This window comes from Silene latifolia, chromosome 8 (assembly GCF_048544455.1).
Source record: "Silene latifolia isolate original U9 population chromosome 8, ASM4854445v1, whole genome shotgun sequence".
Lineage (NCBI taxonomy): Eukaryota > Viridiplantae > Streptophyta > Magnoliopsida > Caryophyllales > Caryophyllaceae > Silene > Silene latifolia.
In genome coordinates, this window is record NC_133533.1 from 104,814,146 (window position 1) to 104,836,461 (window position 22,316).

General features: G+C 40.7%; 1 protein-coding gene across 1 annotated transcript; it reads right to left on the reverse strand.

Annotated features, from left to right (window-relative positions):
• Positions 1-1,691: 1,691 nt before the first annotated feature.
• On the reverse strand, positions 1,692-3,097 carry LOC141595641 (uncharacterized). The gene is made up of 2 exons (XM_074415604.1): positions 1,966-3,097; positions 1,692-1,729 (listed from the first exon to the last, which is right to left on the reverse strand). Exons 1-2 carry the CDS (start codon positions 3,095-3,097, stop codon positions 1,692-1,694), a joined length of 1,170 nt encoding a protein of 389 aa, XP_074271705.1.
• Between the last annotated feature and the right edge of the window lie 19,219 nt (positions 3,098-22,316).

Consider the following 22,316-nt stretch of genomic DNA (forward strand, 5'->3'; position numbering starts at 1 on the left):
CCATGTAGAAAGGCATTATTGACATCCATTTGATGAATGGGCCAAGAGCGAGAAACAGCTAAGCTTAACACGGTGCGAATAGTGGTTGGTTTAACCACGGGACTGAAAGTCTCATCACAATCTATACCCACCTGTTGTGTTTTACCATTGACAACCAAGCGCGCTTTATAGCGCTCAAGACTACCATCCGAACGAAACTTATGGCGAAATAGCCACATGCACCTGATCACATGACCATCCGAGGGACGGGACACTACATCCCATGTGTGATTATCAATAAGAGCACGATATTCGGTGTTCATAGCGGAAGTCCAGTTCGGGTCACGAAGAGCTTCGATTGGGGACTTGGGTAAGGGGGAAATGGATTTGGTGGAGGTAGAGAGGAGGTTAAGACGGTCGATGGGTTTGAAAATTCCATGACTAGCACGAGTGGACATGGAGTGCGTGGGAAGAGGAGGAGGAGGAGGAGGAGGAGGCGATGGTGGTGGTTGAGTACGTGGAGATGGGGTAGGCGTCATAGGGGAGGGGGAAGGTGAAACCGTGGAAGGGGTCGTGGGTGTAGGAGAGGGAGATGGGGAGGCCTTGGGTGGAGGCATGGGTGGAGGAGAGGGATTGGGTGGGGTCGAAGGAGTGGAGGGTGAGCTGGGTTCAGGAGGGTCAGGCTGGTTAGATGGGTAAGAGAAAGATTCGGGTGGTAAGGGAGGGGTTAGGAATTGGTAAGGGTTGGGGTCAGGGGTAGGGGATGTGGCAAAGGGGAAGGTTTGCTCATCGAAGGTGACATGACGGGACAACAATATTTTGCCTGTAGCGAGCTCAAGACACCGGTACCCTCGGAAATTAGCGGGATAGCCTAGGAAGACACAACGAGTGGAGCGAGGCTGGAGTTTGTGATGACGTGTGGCTGACAAGTTTGGATAACAGAGGCACCCAAAAATGCGAAGATGATTGTAAGTAGGGTGGCGAAGGAAGAGAGCAGAAGCTGGGGATCGGTATGAGAGAAGTTTTGAGGGAAAAATGTTGTGTAGATAGGCCGCGGTGTGAAGGGCATCGACCCAAAAAGAGGGAGGTAGGGAAGCATGAAGAAGGAGCGCGAGCATAATTTCATTTAACCGTCGGATCATGCGCTCTGCTTTCCCATTTTGAGGGGATGTGTGTGGACACGAAAAACGAAGGGTAAGGCCATTATTTTGAGCAAGATTATGGAAGGATGAGTTGTCAAATTCGCGTCCCATCTCGCACTGAAAACTTTTTATTTCTTTGGAAAAATGAGTACGAGCTATGGCACGGAGTTGTAAAAATTTGGAAAAGGCCTCGGATTTGAATTTTAGTGGATAGACCCATACATATTGAGTGTAGTTGTCGATTAGAACCATATAGTACTTAAAACCACTTTTACTAAGAAGAGGGGAAGTCCACAAATCACAATGCACAATATCAAAAGGAGAAACAGACATAGAATTGGAATATCATTAAAAGGAAGACGTTTGTGTTTGCCGACTTGGCATGAATGACAAAGTTTGGAGCTACGCTCCTTATTACAAGAAATAATTTTTTGAAAATTAAGAAAACTAATGATATTAGAACCAGGATGACCTAGGCGTGGGTGCCACAGGTCGGTAGCTGACTCAGCAAGAACAGTGATAGGCGGTTCATTTGATGACGTGGCTGACACGGGGTAGAGTGTACCGGTACTATTGCTCCTCATTATCGTTGTCCCAGTCCGAATATCCTTCACAGAGAAACCATGTGGGTCAAATTCAACAGTTACATTATTATCTTTAGTAAATTGACGAACGGAAATAAGGTTTTTAATGATGTGAGGCGTATAAAGGACATTTTTGAGAGACAATTTTCGATTGGGAAGGGTAAGGGCAGCATGACCCGAACCAAGGACGGGAATAGACTTACCGTTACCAATAAAAATAGACCGAATACTACTCGAATTAAAAGGGGGATTTAGTGTACCTGAATCGGATGTGAGATGAGAGGAGGCACCTGTGACCATTACCCACTGAGAATTGTCAGGAGGATAAAGCGTCATCGTCTGCAAAGCATGACCCAAACTAGCTGGGTCAAAGCCGGATGTCGGAGCAGCAACATAAGCCTGCCTGTAGGCAGGACCCGAAACAGAGAACCGTGGTTGTGAGGGTGCTGGACCGCGTGACTGTTGCGGCTGCCAAGGAGACACCCACCCCTGTTGCGCAGGGTATGGGCAAGGCGGCAAACCCCAGGGACCAGACCACGGCAACCCAGGCCAGACAGGCACAGTGATAGCAGTCGGAGTCGACTGAGCAGGACCCTTAACGCCACCTGAGTTATTACCAGAATTACCACCTCCTTTCTCCGAATTGCGCCACCCATTGTTTCGACCACCCTTTTGCTTGTGGTAGGATTTCTTCTGCTTATTATTATTATCATTGTTGTTGTTACCACGAGAGGGGGAGGACGAATTACCTGAATGCTCAACGGATTCCACGGCGGCAGGCGCAGCAAGAGCAGTAGGAGAGGACTCGGACCTTGCAGACTTACGTTGCTCTTCTAGTTGTAACATGCTCCGGGTAGTTTCGAAGTTGGGCGGTTGTTGATTAATAAACGCGCCGACAACATCGTACTCCGAGGGCAGACCCCGGACCAATTGAAGAACCAACCTTTGATTGTCGACGGTGCTACCGACATCATTGAGTTGGGTAGCAATATCTTTGAGACGCTGACAATAATTGTCAAGAGACGATACTTTCTCGAGGGACATATGAGTGAATTCATGTTCGAGGGCCGCTGCACGAGATCCTTTATTATTATGGAAATTATTCTTGAGTCGCAGCCATGCCTCGTAGGCTGTGGAGTCGGTCTCAATAATTCGCAGAATGAGATCGTCAGAAACGGATCCGTAAATCCACTGTAAAACATGTGCGTCAATCTCGCACCATGACGCGTATGTGGGATCAGTCGCGGCAGGGGGCTTCGTACCATCGATGTGGTGGAGCACTTTGTATCCTCGAGCGTGGAGGGTGAAGAGCTTCACCCAAGCGGAGTAATTGACCTTTACTCCGTCAAGAAGGCGAACCTTGTTCAAAATATTGGTGACGGAATAGACCATGTGCGTCAATCTCGCACCATGACGCGTATGTGGGATCAGTCGCGGCAGGGGGCTTCGTACCATCGATGTGGTGGAGCACTTTGTATCCTCGAGCGTGGAGGGTGAAGAGCTTCACCCAAGCGGAGTAATTGACCTTTACTCCGTCAAGAAGGCGAACCTTGTTCAAAATATTGGTGACGGAATAGACCGGATGAAGTGTGGACTTACCAGAGGCTCCATTGCCGGTAGAGGCAGCCGCATCTGTGTCGTTAACCATTGCCGTAGCAGATGGAGATGATGGCGGCTGACAGTAGTTTTTTTTTTTTTTTTTTTAATTGGACCTAAACTACTGATACCATGAAAGTAACTGTATTCCGTAAATAATGATGAGGGTTTGTGTACATTATATACTTGCGTAATACAGTGTGAACATATCAACATAAATATATATATATATATATATATATATATATATATATATATAATATCTATTTACTAATAGGGAGTAACCCAAAAACAACACATGTCAACTCAATTAAATTTAAGTATTGAAATTAAAAAAATTAAAATATAACTTATAAACTTTAAAAGGTTCATAAAAAATACACATTAACTCAAATAGATTAAAGATGGTTATATAACGCTATTTTACCTCTGGATGAATAATTCTTTTTGTGCTTTATCTATATTATGTAAGTGGGTAATACTTAACCCGTTTTAATTATAAAGTGGATATCCCCGTCTTAAATAAAAATTTGTGGTTTATATCCGCCTTAGAAATCAAACTAGGGCTAATTTTCTCCGACCGAAACTTATGATATTGAACTGAACTAGACTGAAGTGAAAAGTTAATATAATTTGAGCTACATTTATAGGAGCATAATACATCCAAATTGATCTAGAACAAAACAAAATTACAGTTAAATACAAAGGGACATAACCTAAACTATTTTACTCTTCAGTATAATAAAGTGAAAATTTCAAAAATAACCTTTTACAAATAATGAAACTCACTAAATTTTTATGACAAAACTTGCATGCATGACAAAATTTGTACCCATAAAGATATTGTTTCATCTGTATAAAAAACACAATTATCTTATTAATTAAAATGCAAACTGATCAATTATCATTCAATTTTAAACGTAGTCAGCAAACATCTGCCATTTCCTTTGGTTTGACGATCTTTCAAGAAAGCGAAATATCAAAGGGTTTCTTTTTAAAACACGCCATCGGGCATCGATATCTTTTTAATTTCGTCAAGGTAATAATATTTTTTTGTTTTCTCGGACACGTATACATGGGAAGGACTTGCATAATTATAAGCTAGAAAGACGGTCTCTTACTAAGTTTATTATCAACTCCAGGAGCCGTTGTACAAGAAGATCACCCTAAGGTGACCGTTACTTCAATCTCACAAATCAAGGGAGCCAAATAATTTCCTTCCCCTGTTTTGGCATTCACATATTTCGTTTCCGTAAATAAGCTCCGTTGCAAATGTATATAAATACCTATAGTTTATTTGTATATCAGTCAAGTTATTTTGGTGAATATAATTATCAATATTATTTCCAATTGCTCTCAATCCTTAGTTTCTAATATGGTATCAGAAGACCTAGGTCTTTTCACATAAAATTTTCTCCATCGCCTCCATCTCCACATTTCTACATTTCTGTTTCTTTACTGTTTTGAAAAATAAAATGACTAATTCTGCTTCTGATTCGGGGGTGGTTGTTAACCCTACCACAACTCCTTCCTACAATCTGGTCACTGTCGAAAATACGGGGCAAAACATTACTCCGATTGCTTTCGATGGTACCAACTACGATGAATGGTCGCGCTCGTTTCTCCTTGCACTTCTCGCTAATGGGAAACTCGGGTATGTCGACGGCACTATCTCTAAATTAAACCATCTTCTACCTCTGATACTTTCGCGACATGGCAGGCAAGAAATGCCCTTGTTACCATGTGGATATTCAATACCCTCACATCTCCTTTACGAAGACAGACCACCCTTCGGACAGAAGCCAAAGACATTTGGCTTGATTTGAAGAATCGGTTCTGTCAAGCAAACGAAGCCCGTATTTATCAGCTTCAAACCGACCTTCACTCTTGCCGTCAGGGTGCCACGGAGTCTCTGGTGGATTACTATGGTCGGCTGACTGCTCTTTGGGACGCCATTGCAGACCAAGATCTGCTACCGAAATGCTCGTGCAATCCCTGCACTTGTGATTGGATTACTCTTATCAACAATCGACAGGAAAAGGCTCGGGTTCGTGATTTTTTAATGGGTTTGGACTCTCGCTTTGACAATACTCGGTCTCAAATTATCGGTATCACTCCGCTTCCCTCTTTGAATATTATTTATAATAGACTTTTACAAGATGAAGGGGTGAGGAATTTATCGTCTAATAAAATCGAAAACAAACCCGATGTTATGGCTTTCGCGGCTCGTGCTTCTCACGGGTCTCGGCAGCAAGGTGGTGGGGGTCGTAGAAATCCAAACGAACCTTCCAAATATTACTGTCATGTTTGTGAAAAATCAGGCCATAGTCTCAAGTTTTGTTGGCAAGTGACGGGTAATTACCCCGAATCATGGGGTGATCGTCCCCGTCCTCGCGTCTCGCTGGACTCTGCCACTCTTAGTCACTTGGCTTCTTTGCCGGATCCCCGTACCAAGGTACAACCTGGTCATACAAAACAGGCTGTCTCTGGCCCTCCTCCTAAAGCTCACACGGCCTCTGGTAAGTCGTCTATCACCACTGCCTCTGGTTCGAATAGCACTGCCCAGCCACCTCATGCTCCGCTTGCTCAGTTCGACAAGCTCGATCTTAATTCCTTAACTCCAGAAGCGTTGGACGAACTGAGTAAATTTTTGCAGGCTCGAAAATCCGACACTAGCACCGATCGACTCAACGGTAATGATTTCTTTTCATGGATTATTGACACAGGGGCATCTCGTCACATGTCTGGATGTCTGTCATTTTTTTCTAATCTCAAAATTATTACACCTATTTCCGTTGGCTTGCCAAATGGGGATTTAACAATTGCAACTCAAATTGGTGATATACATTTATCACCCCGTCTGATTTTACGCGATGTTTTATACGCGGCTAATTTACAATGTAATTTACTTTCGGTTTCAAATCTCTTAATTGATAAAACATTGACAATTCAATTTTCTCATAATTTATGTCTTATACAGGACCGTACCTCGAAGACAGTGATTGGTGCGGGTGAACAATACGAGGGGCTCTACTATTTGAAGGGAGTCCGCCATGACCGTATACACGCTAATATGACCAACAACGGGAATTCCTTAGAGCTTTGGCACCGAAGGTTGGGGCACCCCTCTTCCAATATTTCTCGCTTTTTACCATTTTTTACTAATAAGAATTCTCGTACTTGTGATAATTTTCATAGCAAACATTGTGACATTTGTTTACGCGCGAAACAAACTCGCGAACATTTTTCTTTAAGCTCTAGTCATGCTACATCATCGTTTGAACTTATACATTGCGACCTATGGGGGCCCTATTCTGAAAATGCCTCCTGTGGTTCTACTTTTATTCTCACCATAGTTGACGATTTTTCTCGCTCTACGTGGGTATATTTGTTACGAAAAAAAGAGCGATACAAAACAAACTCTTCTCAATTTTTTCGCAATGATAGAAAGACAATTTGAAAAGAAAATAAAAATTTTACGCACGGACAATGGCACGGAATTTTATTTCAAACCTCCAATGTTTACACTCCTCAGCAAAATGGGCGGGTGGAAAGAAAACATCGTCACATCTTAAATGTCGCTCGTGCTCTTTTATTTCAAGCTAGTTTACCTATATATTTTTGGGGTGAATGTGTCTTAAGTGCGGTTTACTTGATAAATCGTACCCCGACGCCGCTCCTACAACGCAAAACGCCTTATGAAGTCCTTTTTCACAAACAACCGTCTTTTGAAAATCTACGAATTTTTGGGTGTCTAGCCTATGCCAAAACTTTAAATCGTTCCCATGACAAATTTGCCTTCAAGAGTTGTAAGTGCGTCTTTATTGGATATCCGTTTGGAAAGAAAGGGTGGCGCCTTTACGACTTAGACACCGGCACATTTTTTGATTCTCGGGATGTAGTATTTATTGAATCAGAATTTCCTTACCAACATCTCAACATACACGATAATTCAAATGACTCCACCGCCTTTACCTTTGATAACTTCTCTCCGGTCTTTTTCCAAACTACACAGACAAACGCTACCAATCCACCTGAGCAATCTCCTCCCACTACTGACCACATACCCCTCACACCCGAGTCTGCCACTAACGACCCCCGGGCTGATCCATCTCTTCACACAACCACCCCTGCTCAAACCGTTGCCACACCCACCGACCAGGAGCACCAATCTTCCCCCACCTCGATACCCATGGGACGGGGTCATCGAACCAAAGTACTGAACTCTAATCTTAAAGATTTCGTCCTCTCCAAACCTCGCCGCTTAGTTAATTCACTCGTCACCAACTCCTCGTCTTCAGGTACCGTCTATCCAATTTCTCATTATCTCAATTACGCAAAGTTTTCGCCTAATCATAAAGCCTTCTTGTCGGCCGTGACCAAACACCACGAGCCCAATTTTTATAAAGATGCAATACAGGTACCCGAATGGCGCGAAGCTATGAAACAAGAACTCGATGCACTTGAAAAAAATAAAACATGGACTCTTGAAGTTCTTCCTCCGGGAAAGAAGGCTATCGCTTCTAAATGGGTCTACAAAATCAAATACAAGGCCGATGGCTCCATCGAACGCTACAAGGCACGATTAGTTGTCATGGGTAATCGTCAAATCGAAGGAGTCGATTATAATGAGACATTTGCTCCCACAATTAAATTAGTGACAGTTCGTACCCTTCTTGCCATCGCTGCAGCTAAGAAATGGGTTATTCATCAAATGGATGTACCCAATGCTTTCCTTCATGGTGATCTTCATGAAGAAGTCTATATGAAGCCTCCCCCTGGTTTCCTCACCTCAAACGACGGGACAGTTTGTCGTCTCCGAAAATCTTTATACGGGCTCCGCCAAGCCCCTCGGTGTTGGTATGCAAAGCTCGCTTCCGCCCTTCGTAATTATGGCTTCAAACAATGTCCCCTGGACCATTCCTTATTTTCGATCACCAAACCCGACACCGAGGTACATGTGCTGGTTTACGTCGATGACTTGGTTATCTGTGGAAATAACGTCGCTTTCATTACAAAATTCAAGGAGTATTTAAGCACATGTTTCTACATGAAGGACCTTGGGACGCTTAAATATTTTCTCGGGCTTGAAGTCGCATGAAACGCGTCTGGTATTTTCATCTCCCAACGCAAATATGCCCTCGATATCTTAACAGAAACAGGCCTCCTTGGCACCAAACCCGCTTCCACTCCGATGGAACAGAATCATCGTCTTGCTCTCTCTACCGCGGAACCACTGCTGGACATGCACCCTACCGTTGTCTTGTGGGCAGGTTAGTCTATCTTACAATTACTCGCCCCGAGCTCACCTATTCGGTCCACACTCTCGCCCAGTTTATGCATGCTCCCACAACCGAGCATTAGAATGCCGCCCTTACAGTAGTACGATATCTTAAGACATCTCCGGGACAAGGCATACTTCTCCGCGCAGATAGTGATTTACGACTCAACGCATATTGTGATGCGAACTACGCTGCTTGCCCCACGAGCCGCCGATCTCTCTCGGCCTATATTGTCTTTCTAGGCTCATCACCAATTTCCTGGAAAACTAAGAAGCAAGCGACAGTTTCTCGTTCCTCATCGGAATCGGAATATCGAGCTATGGCAGTTACACTTTGTGAGCTTAAATGGCTAAAAGGCCTCCTTCAGAGCCTCGTCATCCCTAACGCACAGCCCATTCCCCTTCGATGTGATAACAAATCGGCACTTCATATTGCCCGAAATCCGGTATTTCACGAGCGCACCAAACACATCGAAGTTGACTGTCATTTTATCCGCGATGAAATCCAAAAGGGAGTTATTGCTCCTAGCTACATTCACACTAAAGCGCAGTTAGCGGACATTTTCACTAAGGCCGTAGGACGTGCTTCATTTGACGACCTACTCTCCAAGTTGGGTGTCTCGACCCTCCACACTCCAACTTGCGGGGGGGTATTATCAACTCCAGGAGCCGTTGTACAAGAAGATCACCCTAAGGTGACCGTTACTTCAATCTCACAAATCAAGGGAGCCAAATAATTTCCTTCCCCTGTTTTGGCATTCACATATTTCGTTTCCGTAAATAAGCTCTGTTGCAAATGTATATAAATACCTATAGTTTATTTGTATATCAGTCAAGTTATTTTGGTGAATATAATTATCAATATTATTTCCAATTGCTCTCAATCCTTAGTTTCTAATAAAGTTACAAAATTATAAGTTACAAAGTTATAGAGAAATAGTTAATTTTGACGCCCTTTATGTGTTTTACGTGACTCTTTTGTTGTCTAAACGTAGTTTTACTTATTAGACAATCAATACTATATATTAATTCCAGAAACCAAGGGACTTCAATGTAATTAAAGAAATCTATACAAATTAATTATACTCTATAATTTTAAATCGATAGCACCGTGTGATGGACCTGATAAAGGGACCTCAATGTAAATATTATATAGTTTTGGTTAAAAGTATAATATAAAGATGCCTTGATGAAGAATATTTATGGAAATTACATTAAATTAAGGTAATTAAATTTAGAAAACACAGGAATATAGTGATTTTCCTTAAAATTAACATGCCCCACTTATGGAATTAATTAGTATCATCATAGAATTATACATTAAATTAAATGTAATAAAAGTAATAGTACCAACAACGAGATTATTAAAATTAACAGTATTAATGTGGAAGTAATGACAGTTATAATAATGATAGTGGGAGTAGTGAAAGTAACTACGAATGTAGTGAAAGTAACAGTGGTAACAATGAGAAAAAGTATGAAGAAAGAAATAACCAATCGACTCAAGGAAATATTTTATTTATTTAAATATAAGCCGGATAAAATTAGCGGGAATAATGAATTTAACAGAAAAAAAATAGAGGAATTAGTAAAATAAACAATAGTAACCACGGGAGTAGTGAACGTAATGATATTAAGAAAGAATGTCGTGAAAGTAATAATATTAATAGCGGGGTAGTGAACGTGTCTCATAATTTGAAAATAAATTTTACATTTCATCATAATTATAAGATATGCCGTAGAAAAATATATTACAAATAGTAAATGTGTGAGTTAGACAACTCCAACATAGTTTATTTCATTGAAAATAAAATTCAACGGTAAATAGAGGTAGCCCGGACGACGCCGGGCACCAAACCTAGTTGTTTCATAACAATCGTAACCATATTACCGATGACTTCAACTTATTATGAGATCATCTTTTCGAAGACTAGACCACTACGAAACCCGCAGGTGACCGTGATTTGGTACTAATAATGCTTGGGTTGAATCATTACTAATATTCAAGTTGAAATGATACTTTAAAGTAACATGGGATCGTGGGATGAAAAGAACAATGACTAGAAAACAGAAAACTTGAGACAACATAGAATATTACTGATATTTATTCGTAAAACATAATCGTAAAATGCTAAAATATTACTGATATTTATTCCCACACTGAATTTCTAATACGGAATACATAATACGGACTACAGAGTACATTACAAAGTACAAAATAATTACAAATACATATCCATGAATACTATATACGACCCGTTAAATAAATCCTTTTTATATATCTGTTTTTACTAATTTGGGTATCAAAAGATACCAAAATTTACAAATTTTTAAAAATCACATAAATATTTTCATCAAGACCCAGGTAACAAATAATATAACCAAGGAAAATGAAATAATGTGCGATATTTACAAAAACAATACAACCAACAAAGGTGAAAAACGGAGGAACGAAATGTGTGATTTTACGGCATTAGACGTTCGACTACCACCACCTGAAGCAGCAGTTGTTGATGATGAACCAAACCTCGGCCCACCGAATCTTTTTCTTATAACAACCCCAAGTTTGCCCGTATGCCATGAACTCTCATTACTTAAAACATTGTCATCTTTCGACAAATTTCTAGGAAGAGATTGTAATAAGATCATCATGAACACGAAAAACACGTAGAATCGGGTTTGCGACCGCATTATTTGTATTAATTGTGCTCGAGATGATGATTTTGATATAATGGATAGGTTGTTTTAATTTGGTATGACGATGTGAGTATTGGAAGGAATTATTAGACGAGGTGAGGAAGTAATGGAATTGTTCAAATATATATCCAAGATAAATGATATTGAGTTTTAGCTGTCAACGTGTTCCAGTCGATGTGCGCTGAATATGTCAACTACGGAGACACGGTTCCTTACTGATCTTTTATTTATATATTTTGTGATCTTTTTGTTGTTAAGCGTGACATATTAATTCTGTATCTATTTTTATAATAAATATATCCATTTTATCTATAATAATGATTTATATCTATTTTATTATCTTTTTTTTTTTTGATAAAAACCCGTAAGGGTTAATTCCTTTCTAATAAATCATCGCAAGCCAAAGATAACAACCATTCCGGAAAGTCCGTATGCCAACTACGCCTACCAGCAACCCATGGCCTCGAATGAGCAAGTCCATGCGCTACTCTATTAAAGTTTCTACGAACGAAAGAAAAAGAAACAGAAACGAAAGAAGTACAAATACTCAAAATGTCCTTGTAAATTAAAGAAATCTCGCTCCTCCCTAAGCGACGGCTTTTAAGGTCCTCGATCACTCCTCTGCAGTCGCTCTCAAGCACCACCGACTGGATTCCCGCATCTCTAGCTTCCTTAAGTCCATGTAACACCGCCAACGCTTCAGCTATCTCCGGTGAGACGATCCTCCTCTCCTGCATGGCCACTCCCCATAACACGCTCCCTCCTTCATCTCGACATACCATTCCCAAACCCGTTCCCATCCCTTCAGCTACCCCCGCATCAACGTTGATCTTATGCCACCCCTCCCTCGGCCTTTCCCAACGACTTCCCTCTTTCACCACCGTCTGTTCTCCTGTGCTTGTCACACTCTCACCCGTCATTCCCTCTACCTCCCACATGAGCTCTCTCGTCCTTCGCACCACCTCGTCCCCACGCCAATCACCACCATCAAACAACACCTTATTTCGCTTCTCCCAGATAGCCCAACACCCAGTCAGAAATAGGCCACACTCTCTCGCATCCATGCCTCGCAAAACCTCCTCCGCCCACTCCCTCACTCTCCCACCACCCGCCTCAGGCATAACATCCAAACCCAACCCCTCCCAAATCCCATCCACCCACCCACAATCTCGAACCACATGGAGACAAGTCTCCACGCAATTTGAGCATCGAGGGCAAGTGTTGTCCGTCAATTCCATACGGGCTGCTATATTCTTCCGAGTAGCTATGGCATCATTGCATAGCTGCCAGAAGAACACTTTGACTCGAGGCAGAACTGGAGATTTCCAAATTTTGCCCCAAAGCCATTTCTCTTTCGCGTAATGTGATTGACCCGACTCCTCCCTATGACACTCCTCCATAAGAAGCCTATAAGCTGACTTCACCGTGTATTCCCGTACTTATCCTGGTTCCCGCACCAATCATCATTCGGTCTAGAGTCGCTAAGATTGATTTGTAAGACCCGAGAGCTTTCAAAAGGAAGGAAAAGATGGTTTACCTTGTCCTCGTCCCAGCCGTGCCCAGCTTCATCAAAGAGGTCAGCCACTTTCATCTCCTCACTCGCCATTCCTTGTGGTGAAATGATCTTCATCGAGCTCGTTCCAGGTACCCACGGGTCGCACCAAACCCGCGTGTTCAAGCCATTCCCTATCCTTTTCCTTGCCCCTAACCGCACTACCTCCCTAGCCTCCCAAATTCCCCGCCAAGTGTAGCTGGGATTCGCACCAAGCTCGGCCTCCATAAAATCCTTACCATGGAAATACTTCCCTTTTAGCACCCGAACCATCAAACAACTATTCTCCGTCATCAACCTCCACGCCTGCTTCCCAAGTAAGGCCATATTGAATTTTTCAAAATCACGAAAACCCATGCCTCCCTGACACTTAGACCGACACATCTTACTCCATGCCACCCAAGGAATCTTTCTCTTCCCATTCTCCGTACCCCACCAAAAGCGCGAGACAAGAGACCGAAGTTCGTTACAAAAATTAACGGGTAGCTTAAATACACTCATCGCAAAGGTTGGAACTGCTTGGCCAATGGCCTTTATGAGTATCTCCTTCCCTGCCTTACTGAGTAGCTTGCCCCGCCATCCTTGTAATCGCTTGCTAATCTTGTCCCGAACCAGCCTAGAAAGCACTTGTTTCGACCTCCCAATAACCGTTGGCAACCCAAGATAACGATCCTGTTCCTGCACTTCCCTCACATTCAACACCCCCAAGACCCCTTGCCTCCGTGCCAAAGAAGTACCCCGACTGAAAGATATGGTAGTTTTGTCAAGATTCACCTGTCGCCCAGACGCCATTTCATAATCCCGAAGAGTATCACGCACTATCACTGCTTCCGACTCATTGGCCCTAGTAAAAATAATACTATCGTCTGCAAAAAACAAGTGTGAAACAGTCGGAGAATGAGGAGAAATACGGATTCCCTTTAGTGCCCCCCTCTCGACATTTCGCCTTAAAAGATTCGACAAAACCTCCGCACATAAAATGAACAGATACGGGGACAGCGGGTCGCCTTGCCGAAGACCTCGCTCAGGTACAAACCTCTCAGACAAAAGCCCATTAACCGAGACTTTATAAGACACGGTTTTAACGCAAGCCATAACCCTACTAACCCATCTATCATCAAGTCCGAATCTGATCAAGACCGACTCCAAAAAATTCCATTCCACCCTGTCATACGCCTTGGCCATGTCTAGTTTAAGAGCCATGTGCCCACCATTGCCACGAGAATTTTTCATATAATGGAAGAGTTCAAAGGCCACAAGAATGTTATCAGTTATAAGCCGACCTGGTGTAAAAGCACTTTGGTTCTCTGAGACAATTTCTCCCAAAAAGATTTCAGCCTATTCGCAAGCACTTTTGACACTAACTTGTATACGACATTGCATAAGCTAATAGGGCGAAAGTCTTTCATCTTATCTGGCTCCTTTTTCTTCGGGATAAGAACAATGTTCGTTTCATTCATACCTTCGGGAACAGGGGCTCCATTGAGAATATTAAGAAGACAACGGGTCACAGAGGGTCCAACGATATGCCAATAAGTTTGATAGAAGAGACCATTCATACCGTCTATCCCCGGGGCCTTCAAAGGGTGCATCTGGTTCAGCGCCTCCGCCACCTCCTCTCCTCGATACTCCTCCCTTAAAACTTCATTCATCACATCCGTCACTCTCCCCTCAATCCCTTCTAGTAAATGATCAAAATTATCCGGCCTCGAGGATGTGAAAAGATCACGGAAATAGCTTACTGCACATGCTGCCATGCCCTGCGAATCACTCACTACCCGTCCCCTTTCATCCACCAGTTACGAAATGTGATTTTTCTCCTTCCTCTGACTCGCCTTCTGGTGGAAAAATTTTGTGTTTCTGTCGCCATCCCGAAGCCAGAGAGCTCTAGATCTTTGCCTCCAAAAACACTCTTCCCGTCGAAGCGCCCATGAATATCTTTGACAACTTTCCTTCGCTCATTCACTTCCCTTATAGACCCGCCTCCTTCATTCAAAACTTTAAGCCGTGCCCTCTTTAGCTTCAAGTCTCGCATAACCTTTCCAATGCTAACTCCCTTCCACTTCTGCAGCTCATTCGCGCATTGTTGGAGCGTGGACATCAGCTCAAAATCCCCATCATTCCACGCCCTCTTCACAGCATCTTCGCATCCGTCTTGACCTACCCATATTTGTTCAAATCGAAACCGCTTAGGAGCTCTCCCATCCGAGTCCCCACGTCCATTTAGAAGTACCTTTATGGGTGCATGGTCAGACCATTCCCGATCAAGATGAAGGAGCTTAGCATAGGGAAAAGTATCCGACCAAGTTCCATTAACCATGGCTCGATCTAGGCGGCATTGTCTATTCGCATCACCCACTTGCCCATTATCAAAAGTGAAATCATACCCCTCATATGGTAGGTCACGCAGCCCACACTCGTCAACCGCATCTCGAAAATTATTCATTTGCCACTGCAGTCGCGATCCCCCTTTCATTTCTGTAGAGTATAGGATCTCGTTAAAATCGCCCAAACAAATCCACGGTAAAGAAGATGACGAAGCTAATATCCGTAACTGCTGCCATGACAAGTGACGGTCTTGGATAGCAGGCCACCCATAGAACCCCGTAACCCGCCATTTATTCTCTCCTTCTTCAACCTCGACATCAATATAATGCACCGTCGCAGAAACAATCGAACAAGTAAACTTTCTTTTCCAAAAGAACGCCAGCCCCCCTGATTTACCCACACAATCAACCGCATACCCCTCATAATCGTCTAGCTTATTTCTAATTTTGTGCAATTCTGTACTACAAAGCTTTGTCTCGCACAAGAAAACAAAACTCGGGGCCTCCTTACGGAGTAAATTACATAAACCGCCTACCGCAGCCGGGTTGCCCAGACCCCTGCAGTTAAGGCTCAAAAGACTCATTGGGCCCGGCGGGGTTGAGTCCCCTCAACCTCCGCCTCAGATGAAAACACATCCATATCGAAATGAAGTCTCTTAGTCACACACCCCTCATCCTCCTCCTCCCCATTCCTTCTCCTTTTAATCCCCACCCCGTCCACACATTCCTCCAGTGATGTTTGCACCTCCTCCGCCATGTTTACCCTCGGAATTCACGTCCATGTACCAAGTTTTGGCTCACCCTTACTGCCCTGTCCTCTCTCCTTAGCTCCCTTAGACAAATCCCCCTGCACCAACTCACACTCCTCCCCTTCTTCCACCCCTCCTGTTTCTTCCACAGCTTGACAACCCCCCCATACCACCCTATCCCTCTCCTGATCTCCACCCTTCGACACAACCACATCTACACCAGACCCCTCCTCCTCCCTTTGCTTATTCTTCTTTTGTCGCAGGGATACCGCAATATTTTGTAATTTATTGATCATGGTTTCAATATCAAGTTCCTCCTTTCTATTCTTTTCTGCTTCAAACACCTCGCTTAGGTTCTTCGCTACTTTCGTGGATGCCGTGCCTGCAACTCTAAATGTTTTTCTTGGAGAAGCACGAAGCCAGTCACCGAATCTTAACTCATGTTCTTCGTAGGGACCCTCATCACAATCCCTTTCACCATGACCCATCAACCCGCATCCATAGCAGAAATTTGGAAGCTTCTCGTACTTAACATCAAAACGAACCACATCTCCCCCTCGCATCTTAATAGCCACTGATGATTTCACTGGATTATAAACATCGTGCAACACACGGATTCGAATGGCCCTATCAACCCCGTCCTCATCGTCCTCCCCTTTAGCAACAAACGTACCCAGCTGTTCACTGAGCCTCTGGATATTGTTGTCATTACTGCGACCACTAATAGGCAGATCATATATGCGAGCCCAAATCGGCAATCGATGTAGTGGCACGTCCGTCATCTTCCCTTCCTCATTGGGCTCATTGAAACACCACACCGATTTGTCGAAGTGCCAAGGTTGTCCTGCGAGGACCTTCTCCTTTTCCCTCAAATCAGGGAATTTAAACACAAAAATTTTCTCCTTGATATCCACAATATTGCCTATGATCGGTTTAGGAGAATTCCAGAGTTTCGTCATAGTGTCGATCACTGCTTTTGCGTTAACCGTCTTAGTCGTCCATATTTTCCCTATTAGGGTTAGGTTGTGTTTTAATTTCTCCCTCCCTTCACCTGGTTCCCATTCAAAGATCCCCTCAATATCTCCACCATCGCTACCCATAATCTCCTTTCCCGCTCTTCGATTAGGGTTTGTTCCCATCAGAACGATCAAAAAAACTATTCTAGGGCAGAAAACGAAAACGCAACAAACGAGCACAAGCGAAGAAAAAGAACAAACCGTAGAATGAGAGAAAAGAATGCTTAATTGAACTCCTCACGTCGAGACGGAAGGAAAAAACCCCAAGAGATGAAGAAAGAGCGAAGACGAGCCTAGACCGAGATCTCCATAGGAAACCCTAGGAGCAGTTTTGTGTTCAATCTCTGCATTTTCGATAATATAGATTATAGATGAAACAAATGGATATCTATTTTATTATCTTTAGTACGTATCACTTCTTTTTAAAATTGTAAAATAGTCTCTAATAAATTTATTGAGAAATCGTCTCTCAATAGACATACTCACTTGTTGTACTGATTGATTAGTCCGCTCTAATACTTAATAATTTATGTAATTATCTTGTTTTACTAATGGACAGATAATACATGAGTTAATAGTTAAGAGGGGTAAATTTGAAAATAATAAAATTATTAATAATTTTGAACACTTTAAGAGGGGTAACTTATGTATTCCTGATTGTCTAAATCTTAGTGTTACAAGAGTCATTCTAACATACTAGAGTAAAATGCAAGGGACGAATCTTATGAGCTTCAATTCCAACATTGTACTTGTACGTCAATTTTGCTTTGTGTTTTACTGAAGAGAGATGGATTTCAAGATTTAACCCAATTCAAATTTTTAATCCTCAAGTTGATCTCGTATCAGACCGACATGCCATGTCATCATATATTATTTAATTATCGTTTTAAAAACATTAAACTTAAATGCCTTACTTTACTATACTTTTCTTAAATGAAAAAGCATATAGAACAAATTTGTTAATTGTAAAAGCATAAAAACCGTTCAAAACAGTAAAAAAAATATATACATTAAACTAATATTTCATTTACAAGAGAATTATTATATTCTATTTGGTGGATTAGTTTTAAGTGTAAGGAGTACGGTACTCCCGGAGTACGTAAGAATTTTTCTTTACAAGAATACTCGCTCCGTCTTATTTAGGGCCTCTAAATATTATTTTCCGCAAATAGCTTTATTAATGGCGTAAATGCAATAAGCCTTTTGATCTTAAAATATCACAAAATGTACATAGCCGGGTATAAAAATTAAGACAATATCCACTAAAATGACCTATCATACTTATTAGAAATAGAGAGGGAGGAATATCGTGTTATTGATAATAGTTCGTGTCTGAAACAATTACAATGATATCGTATTTATAATACTTCAAAGATCTGAAAATAATAATCGTATCTTCTAATAGTAGTAGCATAATATTCTTATTCTATAATATAATATTATTACGATTACGGTATATATTACAATATACCGTAATATCTTCAACAATACTACGGGTTACTCATTTCGTAATTGTAGTTTTTTAAGTAAAATTAATAATATGCAACAAATTAAGTTGAAATTAGCATAGCTCACGTTATATTATCATATCATTTCTTAGAAAACTACGGAGTACTTAAACTTGTCAATTTTTCCAGTTTTCGTGTATGTTGAGGACGCGTTTGACCAGACCCACAAGCTAAGACAATAAATTACTTTGCTTCCGTAATTCTTGCCAAATGCCACCGTGACAAGGACTACTTCCCCCAAGTTGCACGAAGGTGAATTAGCTACGACTTGGTAATACATGGAAGATGATACACTTAAATTTAAATATTCTGTATTAAGTACTCTATTTCAGTGAATAGTTTACATTTCCTTTATTTTATATGAAAAAATAAAATAAATGTAAAGTATTAATAGACTGACACGGAGGGAGTATGTGATACGGAGTATGTTTTATGCATCATAAATGAGAGTAGACCTGACAAACAGATCGGGTCGTGTCTTGTTCGTGTCAACTTTAAACGGGTCACAACTACCCCAACCTTAACCCAACCCATTTAATTTTTCTATAACCCAACCCGTTTAACTCTTTTATCTTTTAGTATGTCATTTTTAACCAACTTAACCCGCTTAACTTAATAAACTAATAACATCAACTAAGCTTTATAGCCCTATTATCCTAAAAATAACGAATGAAAATGCTAAATTTTTAAGTTGTTTGATTGGGTTATTGATTCAACCCAAATATATTATGGCACGTTAAATGGGTTATTCATGTCGGGTTCCTGTAAAAAATGCTCAACCCTAATCCGACCCATTCAAGTTTCGTGTCGTGTCTGTGTAACCCAATTACTTAAATGGGTCACAACGTCTTAACCCTAACTCGCTAACTTCGTGTCGTGTTCATGTTGTGTTTTCGGGTCGTGTCAATAATTGTCACCTCCAAATGAGAGTATAATGCGTGATATTTGTTAAAATTATTTTAACGGAGATTTCTCATGATTCTCTTTAATTTTGTCAGATTTTTCATAAGACCCTACTTTTAAAATTCTGCCATGGTACTCTTTTGGTTTTAACTTTTAAGTTATAATGACGTACTAATAATTAGTGATGGATTAAGTATGAACTAGAAAATCAGGTTGATTTACATCATTTATAAAGAAAAAAAAAAGTGTGAACATTTTCCATAGTACTTCGGTATTTAATTTACAGCTAATCTTGTTATAGACGATATATCCGTCTATAGCTAAAGACGGGTCAAATAGCATGAAAGTGGTGACATTTTTGGCCTCCATCACCCACGTATTGCTTGTCCTATTAGGAATGTGTTATTGTATTTGACCCGTCTTTAATTATAGACAAATATGTACCGTCTATAATGAGATTTTGTGATTTAATACATTCTTCCATAAACATACCTACGTTACAATAATAAAAGAAACTCTATGATGTGCGATTACAGCTCACAATCCAAAATTTCTACAAATTCATGAACTTAAGATGAGTTTAAGTAGAAAATGAATCATGGATTCATGGCCTACTTACTTGAAATTCGGCAATGTTCAACCTAACTATGTTAGCTTATTCTAAAAGGATGATTTGAAGAACAACGTTAATGATGATATGTAAGCAAAAATGAAAATTTTATTCATCTAATTTAGGTATCGAAATATATCAAAATTTACAAATTTTAAAAATTACTTAAAAAATTTCATCACAACCCGGTAACAATACAGAGTAACCAAAGAAAAAAAAAAGTAAATGTATGATATTTACAGTAGTAGAAGCAACAAGGGTGAAAAATGGAGTAAAGAAATGTGTGATTTAACGGCACTCGATGCTCGACCACCTGCAGCAGCAGTAGTTGACGATGGAACGAACCTCGGACCACCGGATCCTTTTCTTAAAACAACACCAAGTTTGCCCTCATCCTTCGCCAAATTCCGAGGAAAAGATTGTAACAAGATCATCGACAGCACCAAAAACACGTAAAATCGGGTTTGTGACTGCATTATTTGTATTTTGATGGGTTGTTTTTTTTGGAAGAAATTAGATGAGGTGAGGAACTAGAGGAAGTAGTGGAATTGTGAAAATATATATCGAAGACAAATGATTTGAGTATTTCAGGTAGCTGTCTGTCTATTTGTGCCAGGTGATGTGTGCTGAAAATGTCAACTGTATATACTTGTTTACTTGGGACATCTTTGTTGACCATTTACCTAACTTGTTGTAGTGATTAATTGGTGTGCCCTACTTAATAATTTTGAGTTTATAAAACTTCAAACAATTGTTTTTTAATTTAAAAAATGTTTTACAATTATTTGTTTAGTTTTTCACTAGTGTAGATCTCACGCAAATACGCGGTAAATATAGGCATTTTAATTTTTAGTGTATTACTTATAGTGTTAGATTTATATCGCACAATTTTTTTTTTAAAAATAACTAATATTAAAATTAATCAAAAGAATTGAATAATTCCATGAATTGTGTTTTTATGGAAATATTTAACTACATCAAATTATTTAAAAGAAAAAAATCGTCACGAAGTTAATAATATGAGATACGGTTTTTATGTATAGATTATTTTAAATGAAAAATTAGTGATACCGTCGTAGAGTACCAAAAATAAATTTATAGTCCAAACTACTACTATAGCTAGTGGCAGTCAGGGTCGAACCACAGGGAGGCGATGCAATTAATAGTTGTCTAATTTAAGTCCAGGGTAACAAATGTGGAGGTTTGATTTGATTTGGTCTATACTAATGGCAATAAAAGAAAAGTAAACTAAATAAACGGATGAAAATAAATATTAAAAGGGTGCTAAGATGGTCGGTTCACTATAGTTTCGGCGGCAGTAAACTAGGTAGGTCTAAAACAAACACGTGAGACGGGAAAATAAGAAGTCCTCTCGGTCCATTCTTACAGAGTTACAGGTAGCATCTTTCGATCTCGCTACAGGTCCCTAATATCACTAATACTAACTTTCGTCCTGAAAAGTGACTAAAAAGGCTAAATTAACTCATCTCTCGATCTTATTAATTTAGTCGTCTTAATTAGGTAGGCTATTTCTCTTCCCTATCTTTCGATCTTTATTGGGTCGGTCAAATCCTAAACATTCAACTAGCCGCGTGCACTCGATTCGTCAAACATAGCAATTTAATTAATTAAAACGAAGGTGATCTCACGTGGCCGGTCGATCGACCAGATAGGCCAGTCGATCGACCAAGGCACGATTCGGGTCTACTATTCTAGTGCCGCCTACGCTACAGGTTCCCTACATCCTAGCACAAGGTATTTAGCTACTCATGACTATGACGAAAACAACAATAAGATTAAGGAATAAAACTACTGAATTCATGATTGAAATAATTAAACACACAAATAACATAAAACGATAATTTCGGCTTCGGGAAACTAATCTAGCAATTCTATATCTATGAACAAGTAGAGTAATAGAACTGAAATAAGAGCAGAAGAATACCGAATGGAATAGGAGGAAACCGAAAGTACGAAAGAAAGTAAACACTACTACAAATCCAGGCAACTACAACGCCCCTTCAACAACGATTATTCACGAAAATCACAATAGACGTTGTAGAATGTATGGCGCGAATTTTACTAAAATGAATTACAACGGGTATGGTTAAAAAAACCGTTGTTATAAGTTTTAACAACGGATTACACATGCACAACCATTGTTAATAATTTGGCGCAAAATTGACGCAAAGTTAGTGAAAAGTAATCACAACGGTTACTTTTGAAACCCGTTGTTAAAACTTATTTGACAACGGTTGTTGTTTTACACCCGTTGTTAAAAATTATTTGACAACGGTTGTTGTTTAATAACCGTTGTCTTCCATACTATAAACCACACAAACACAAGTCTGCTACAGCCACAAAACACAAAC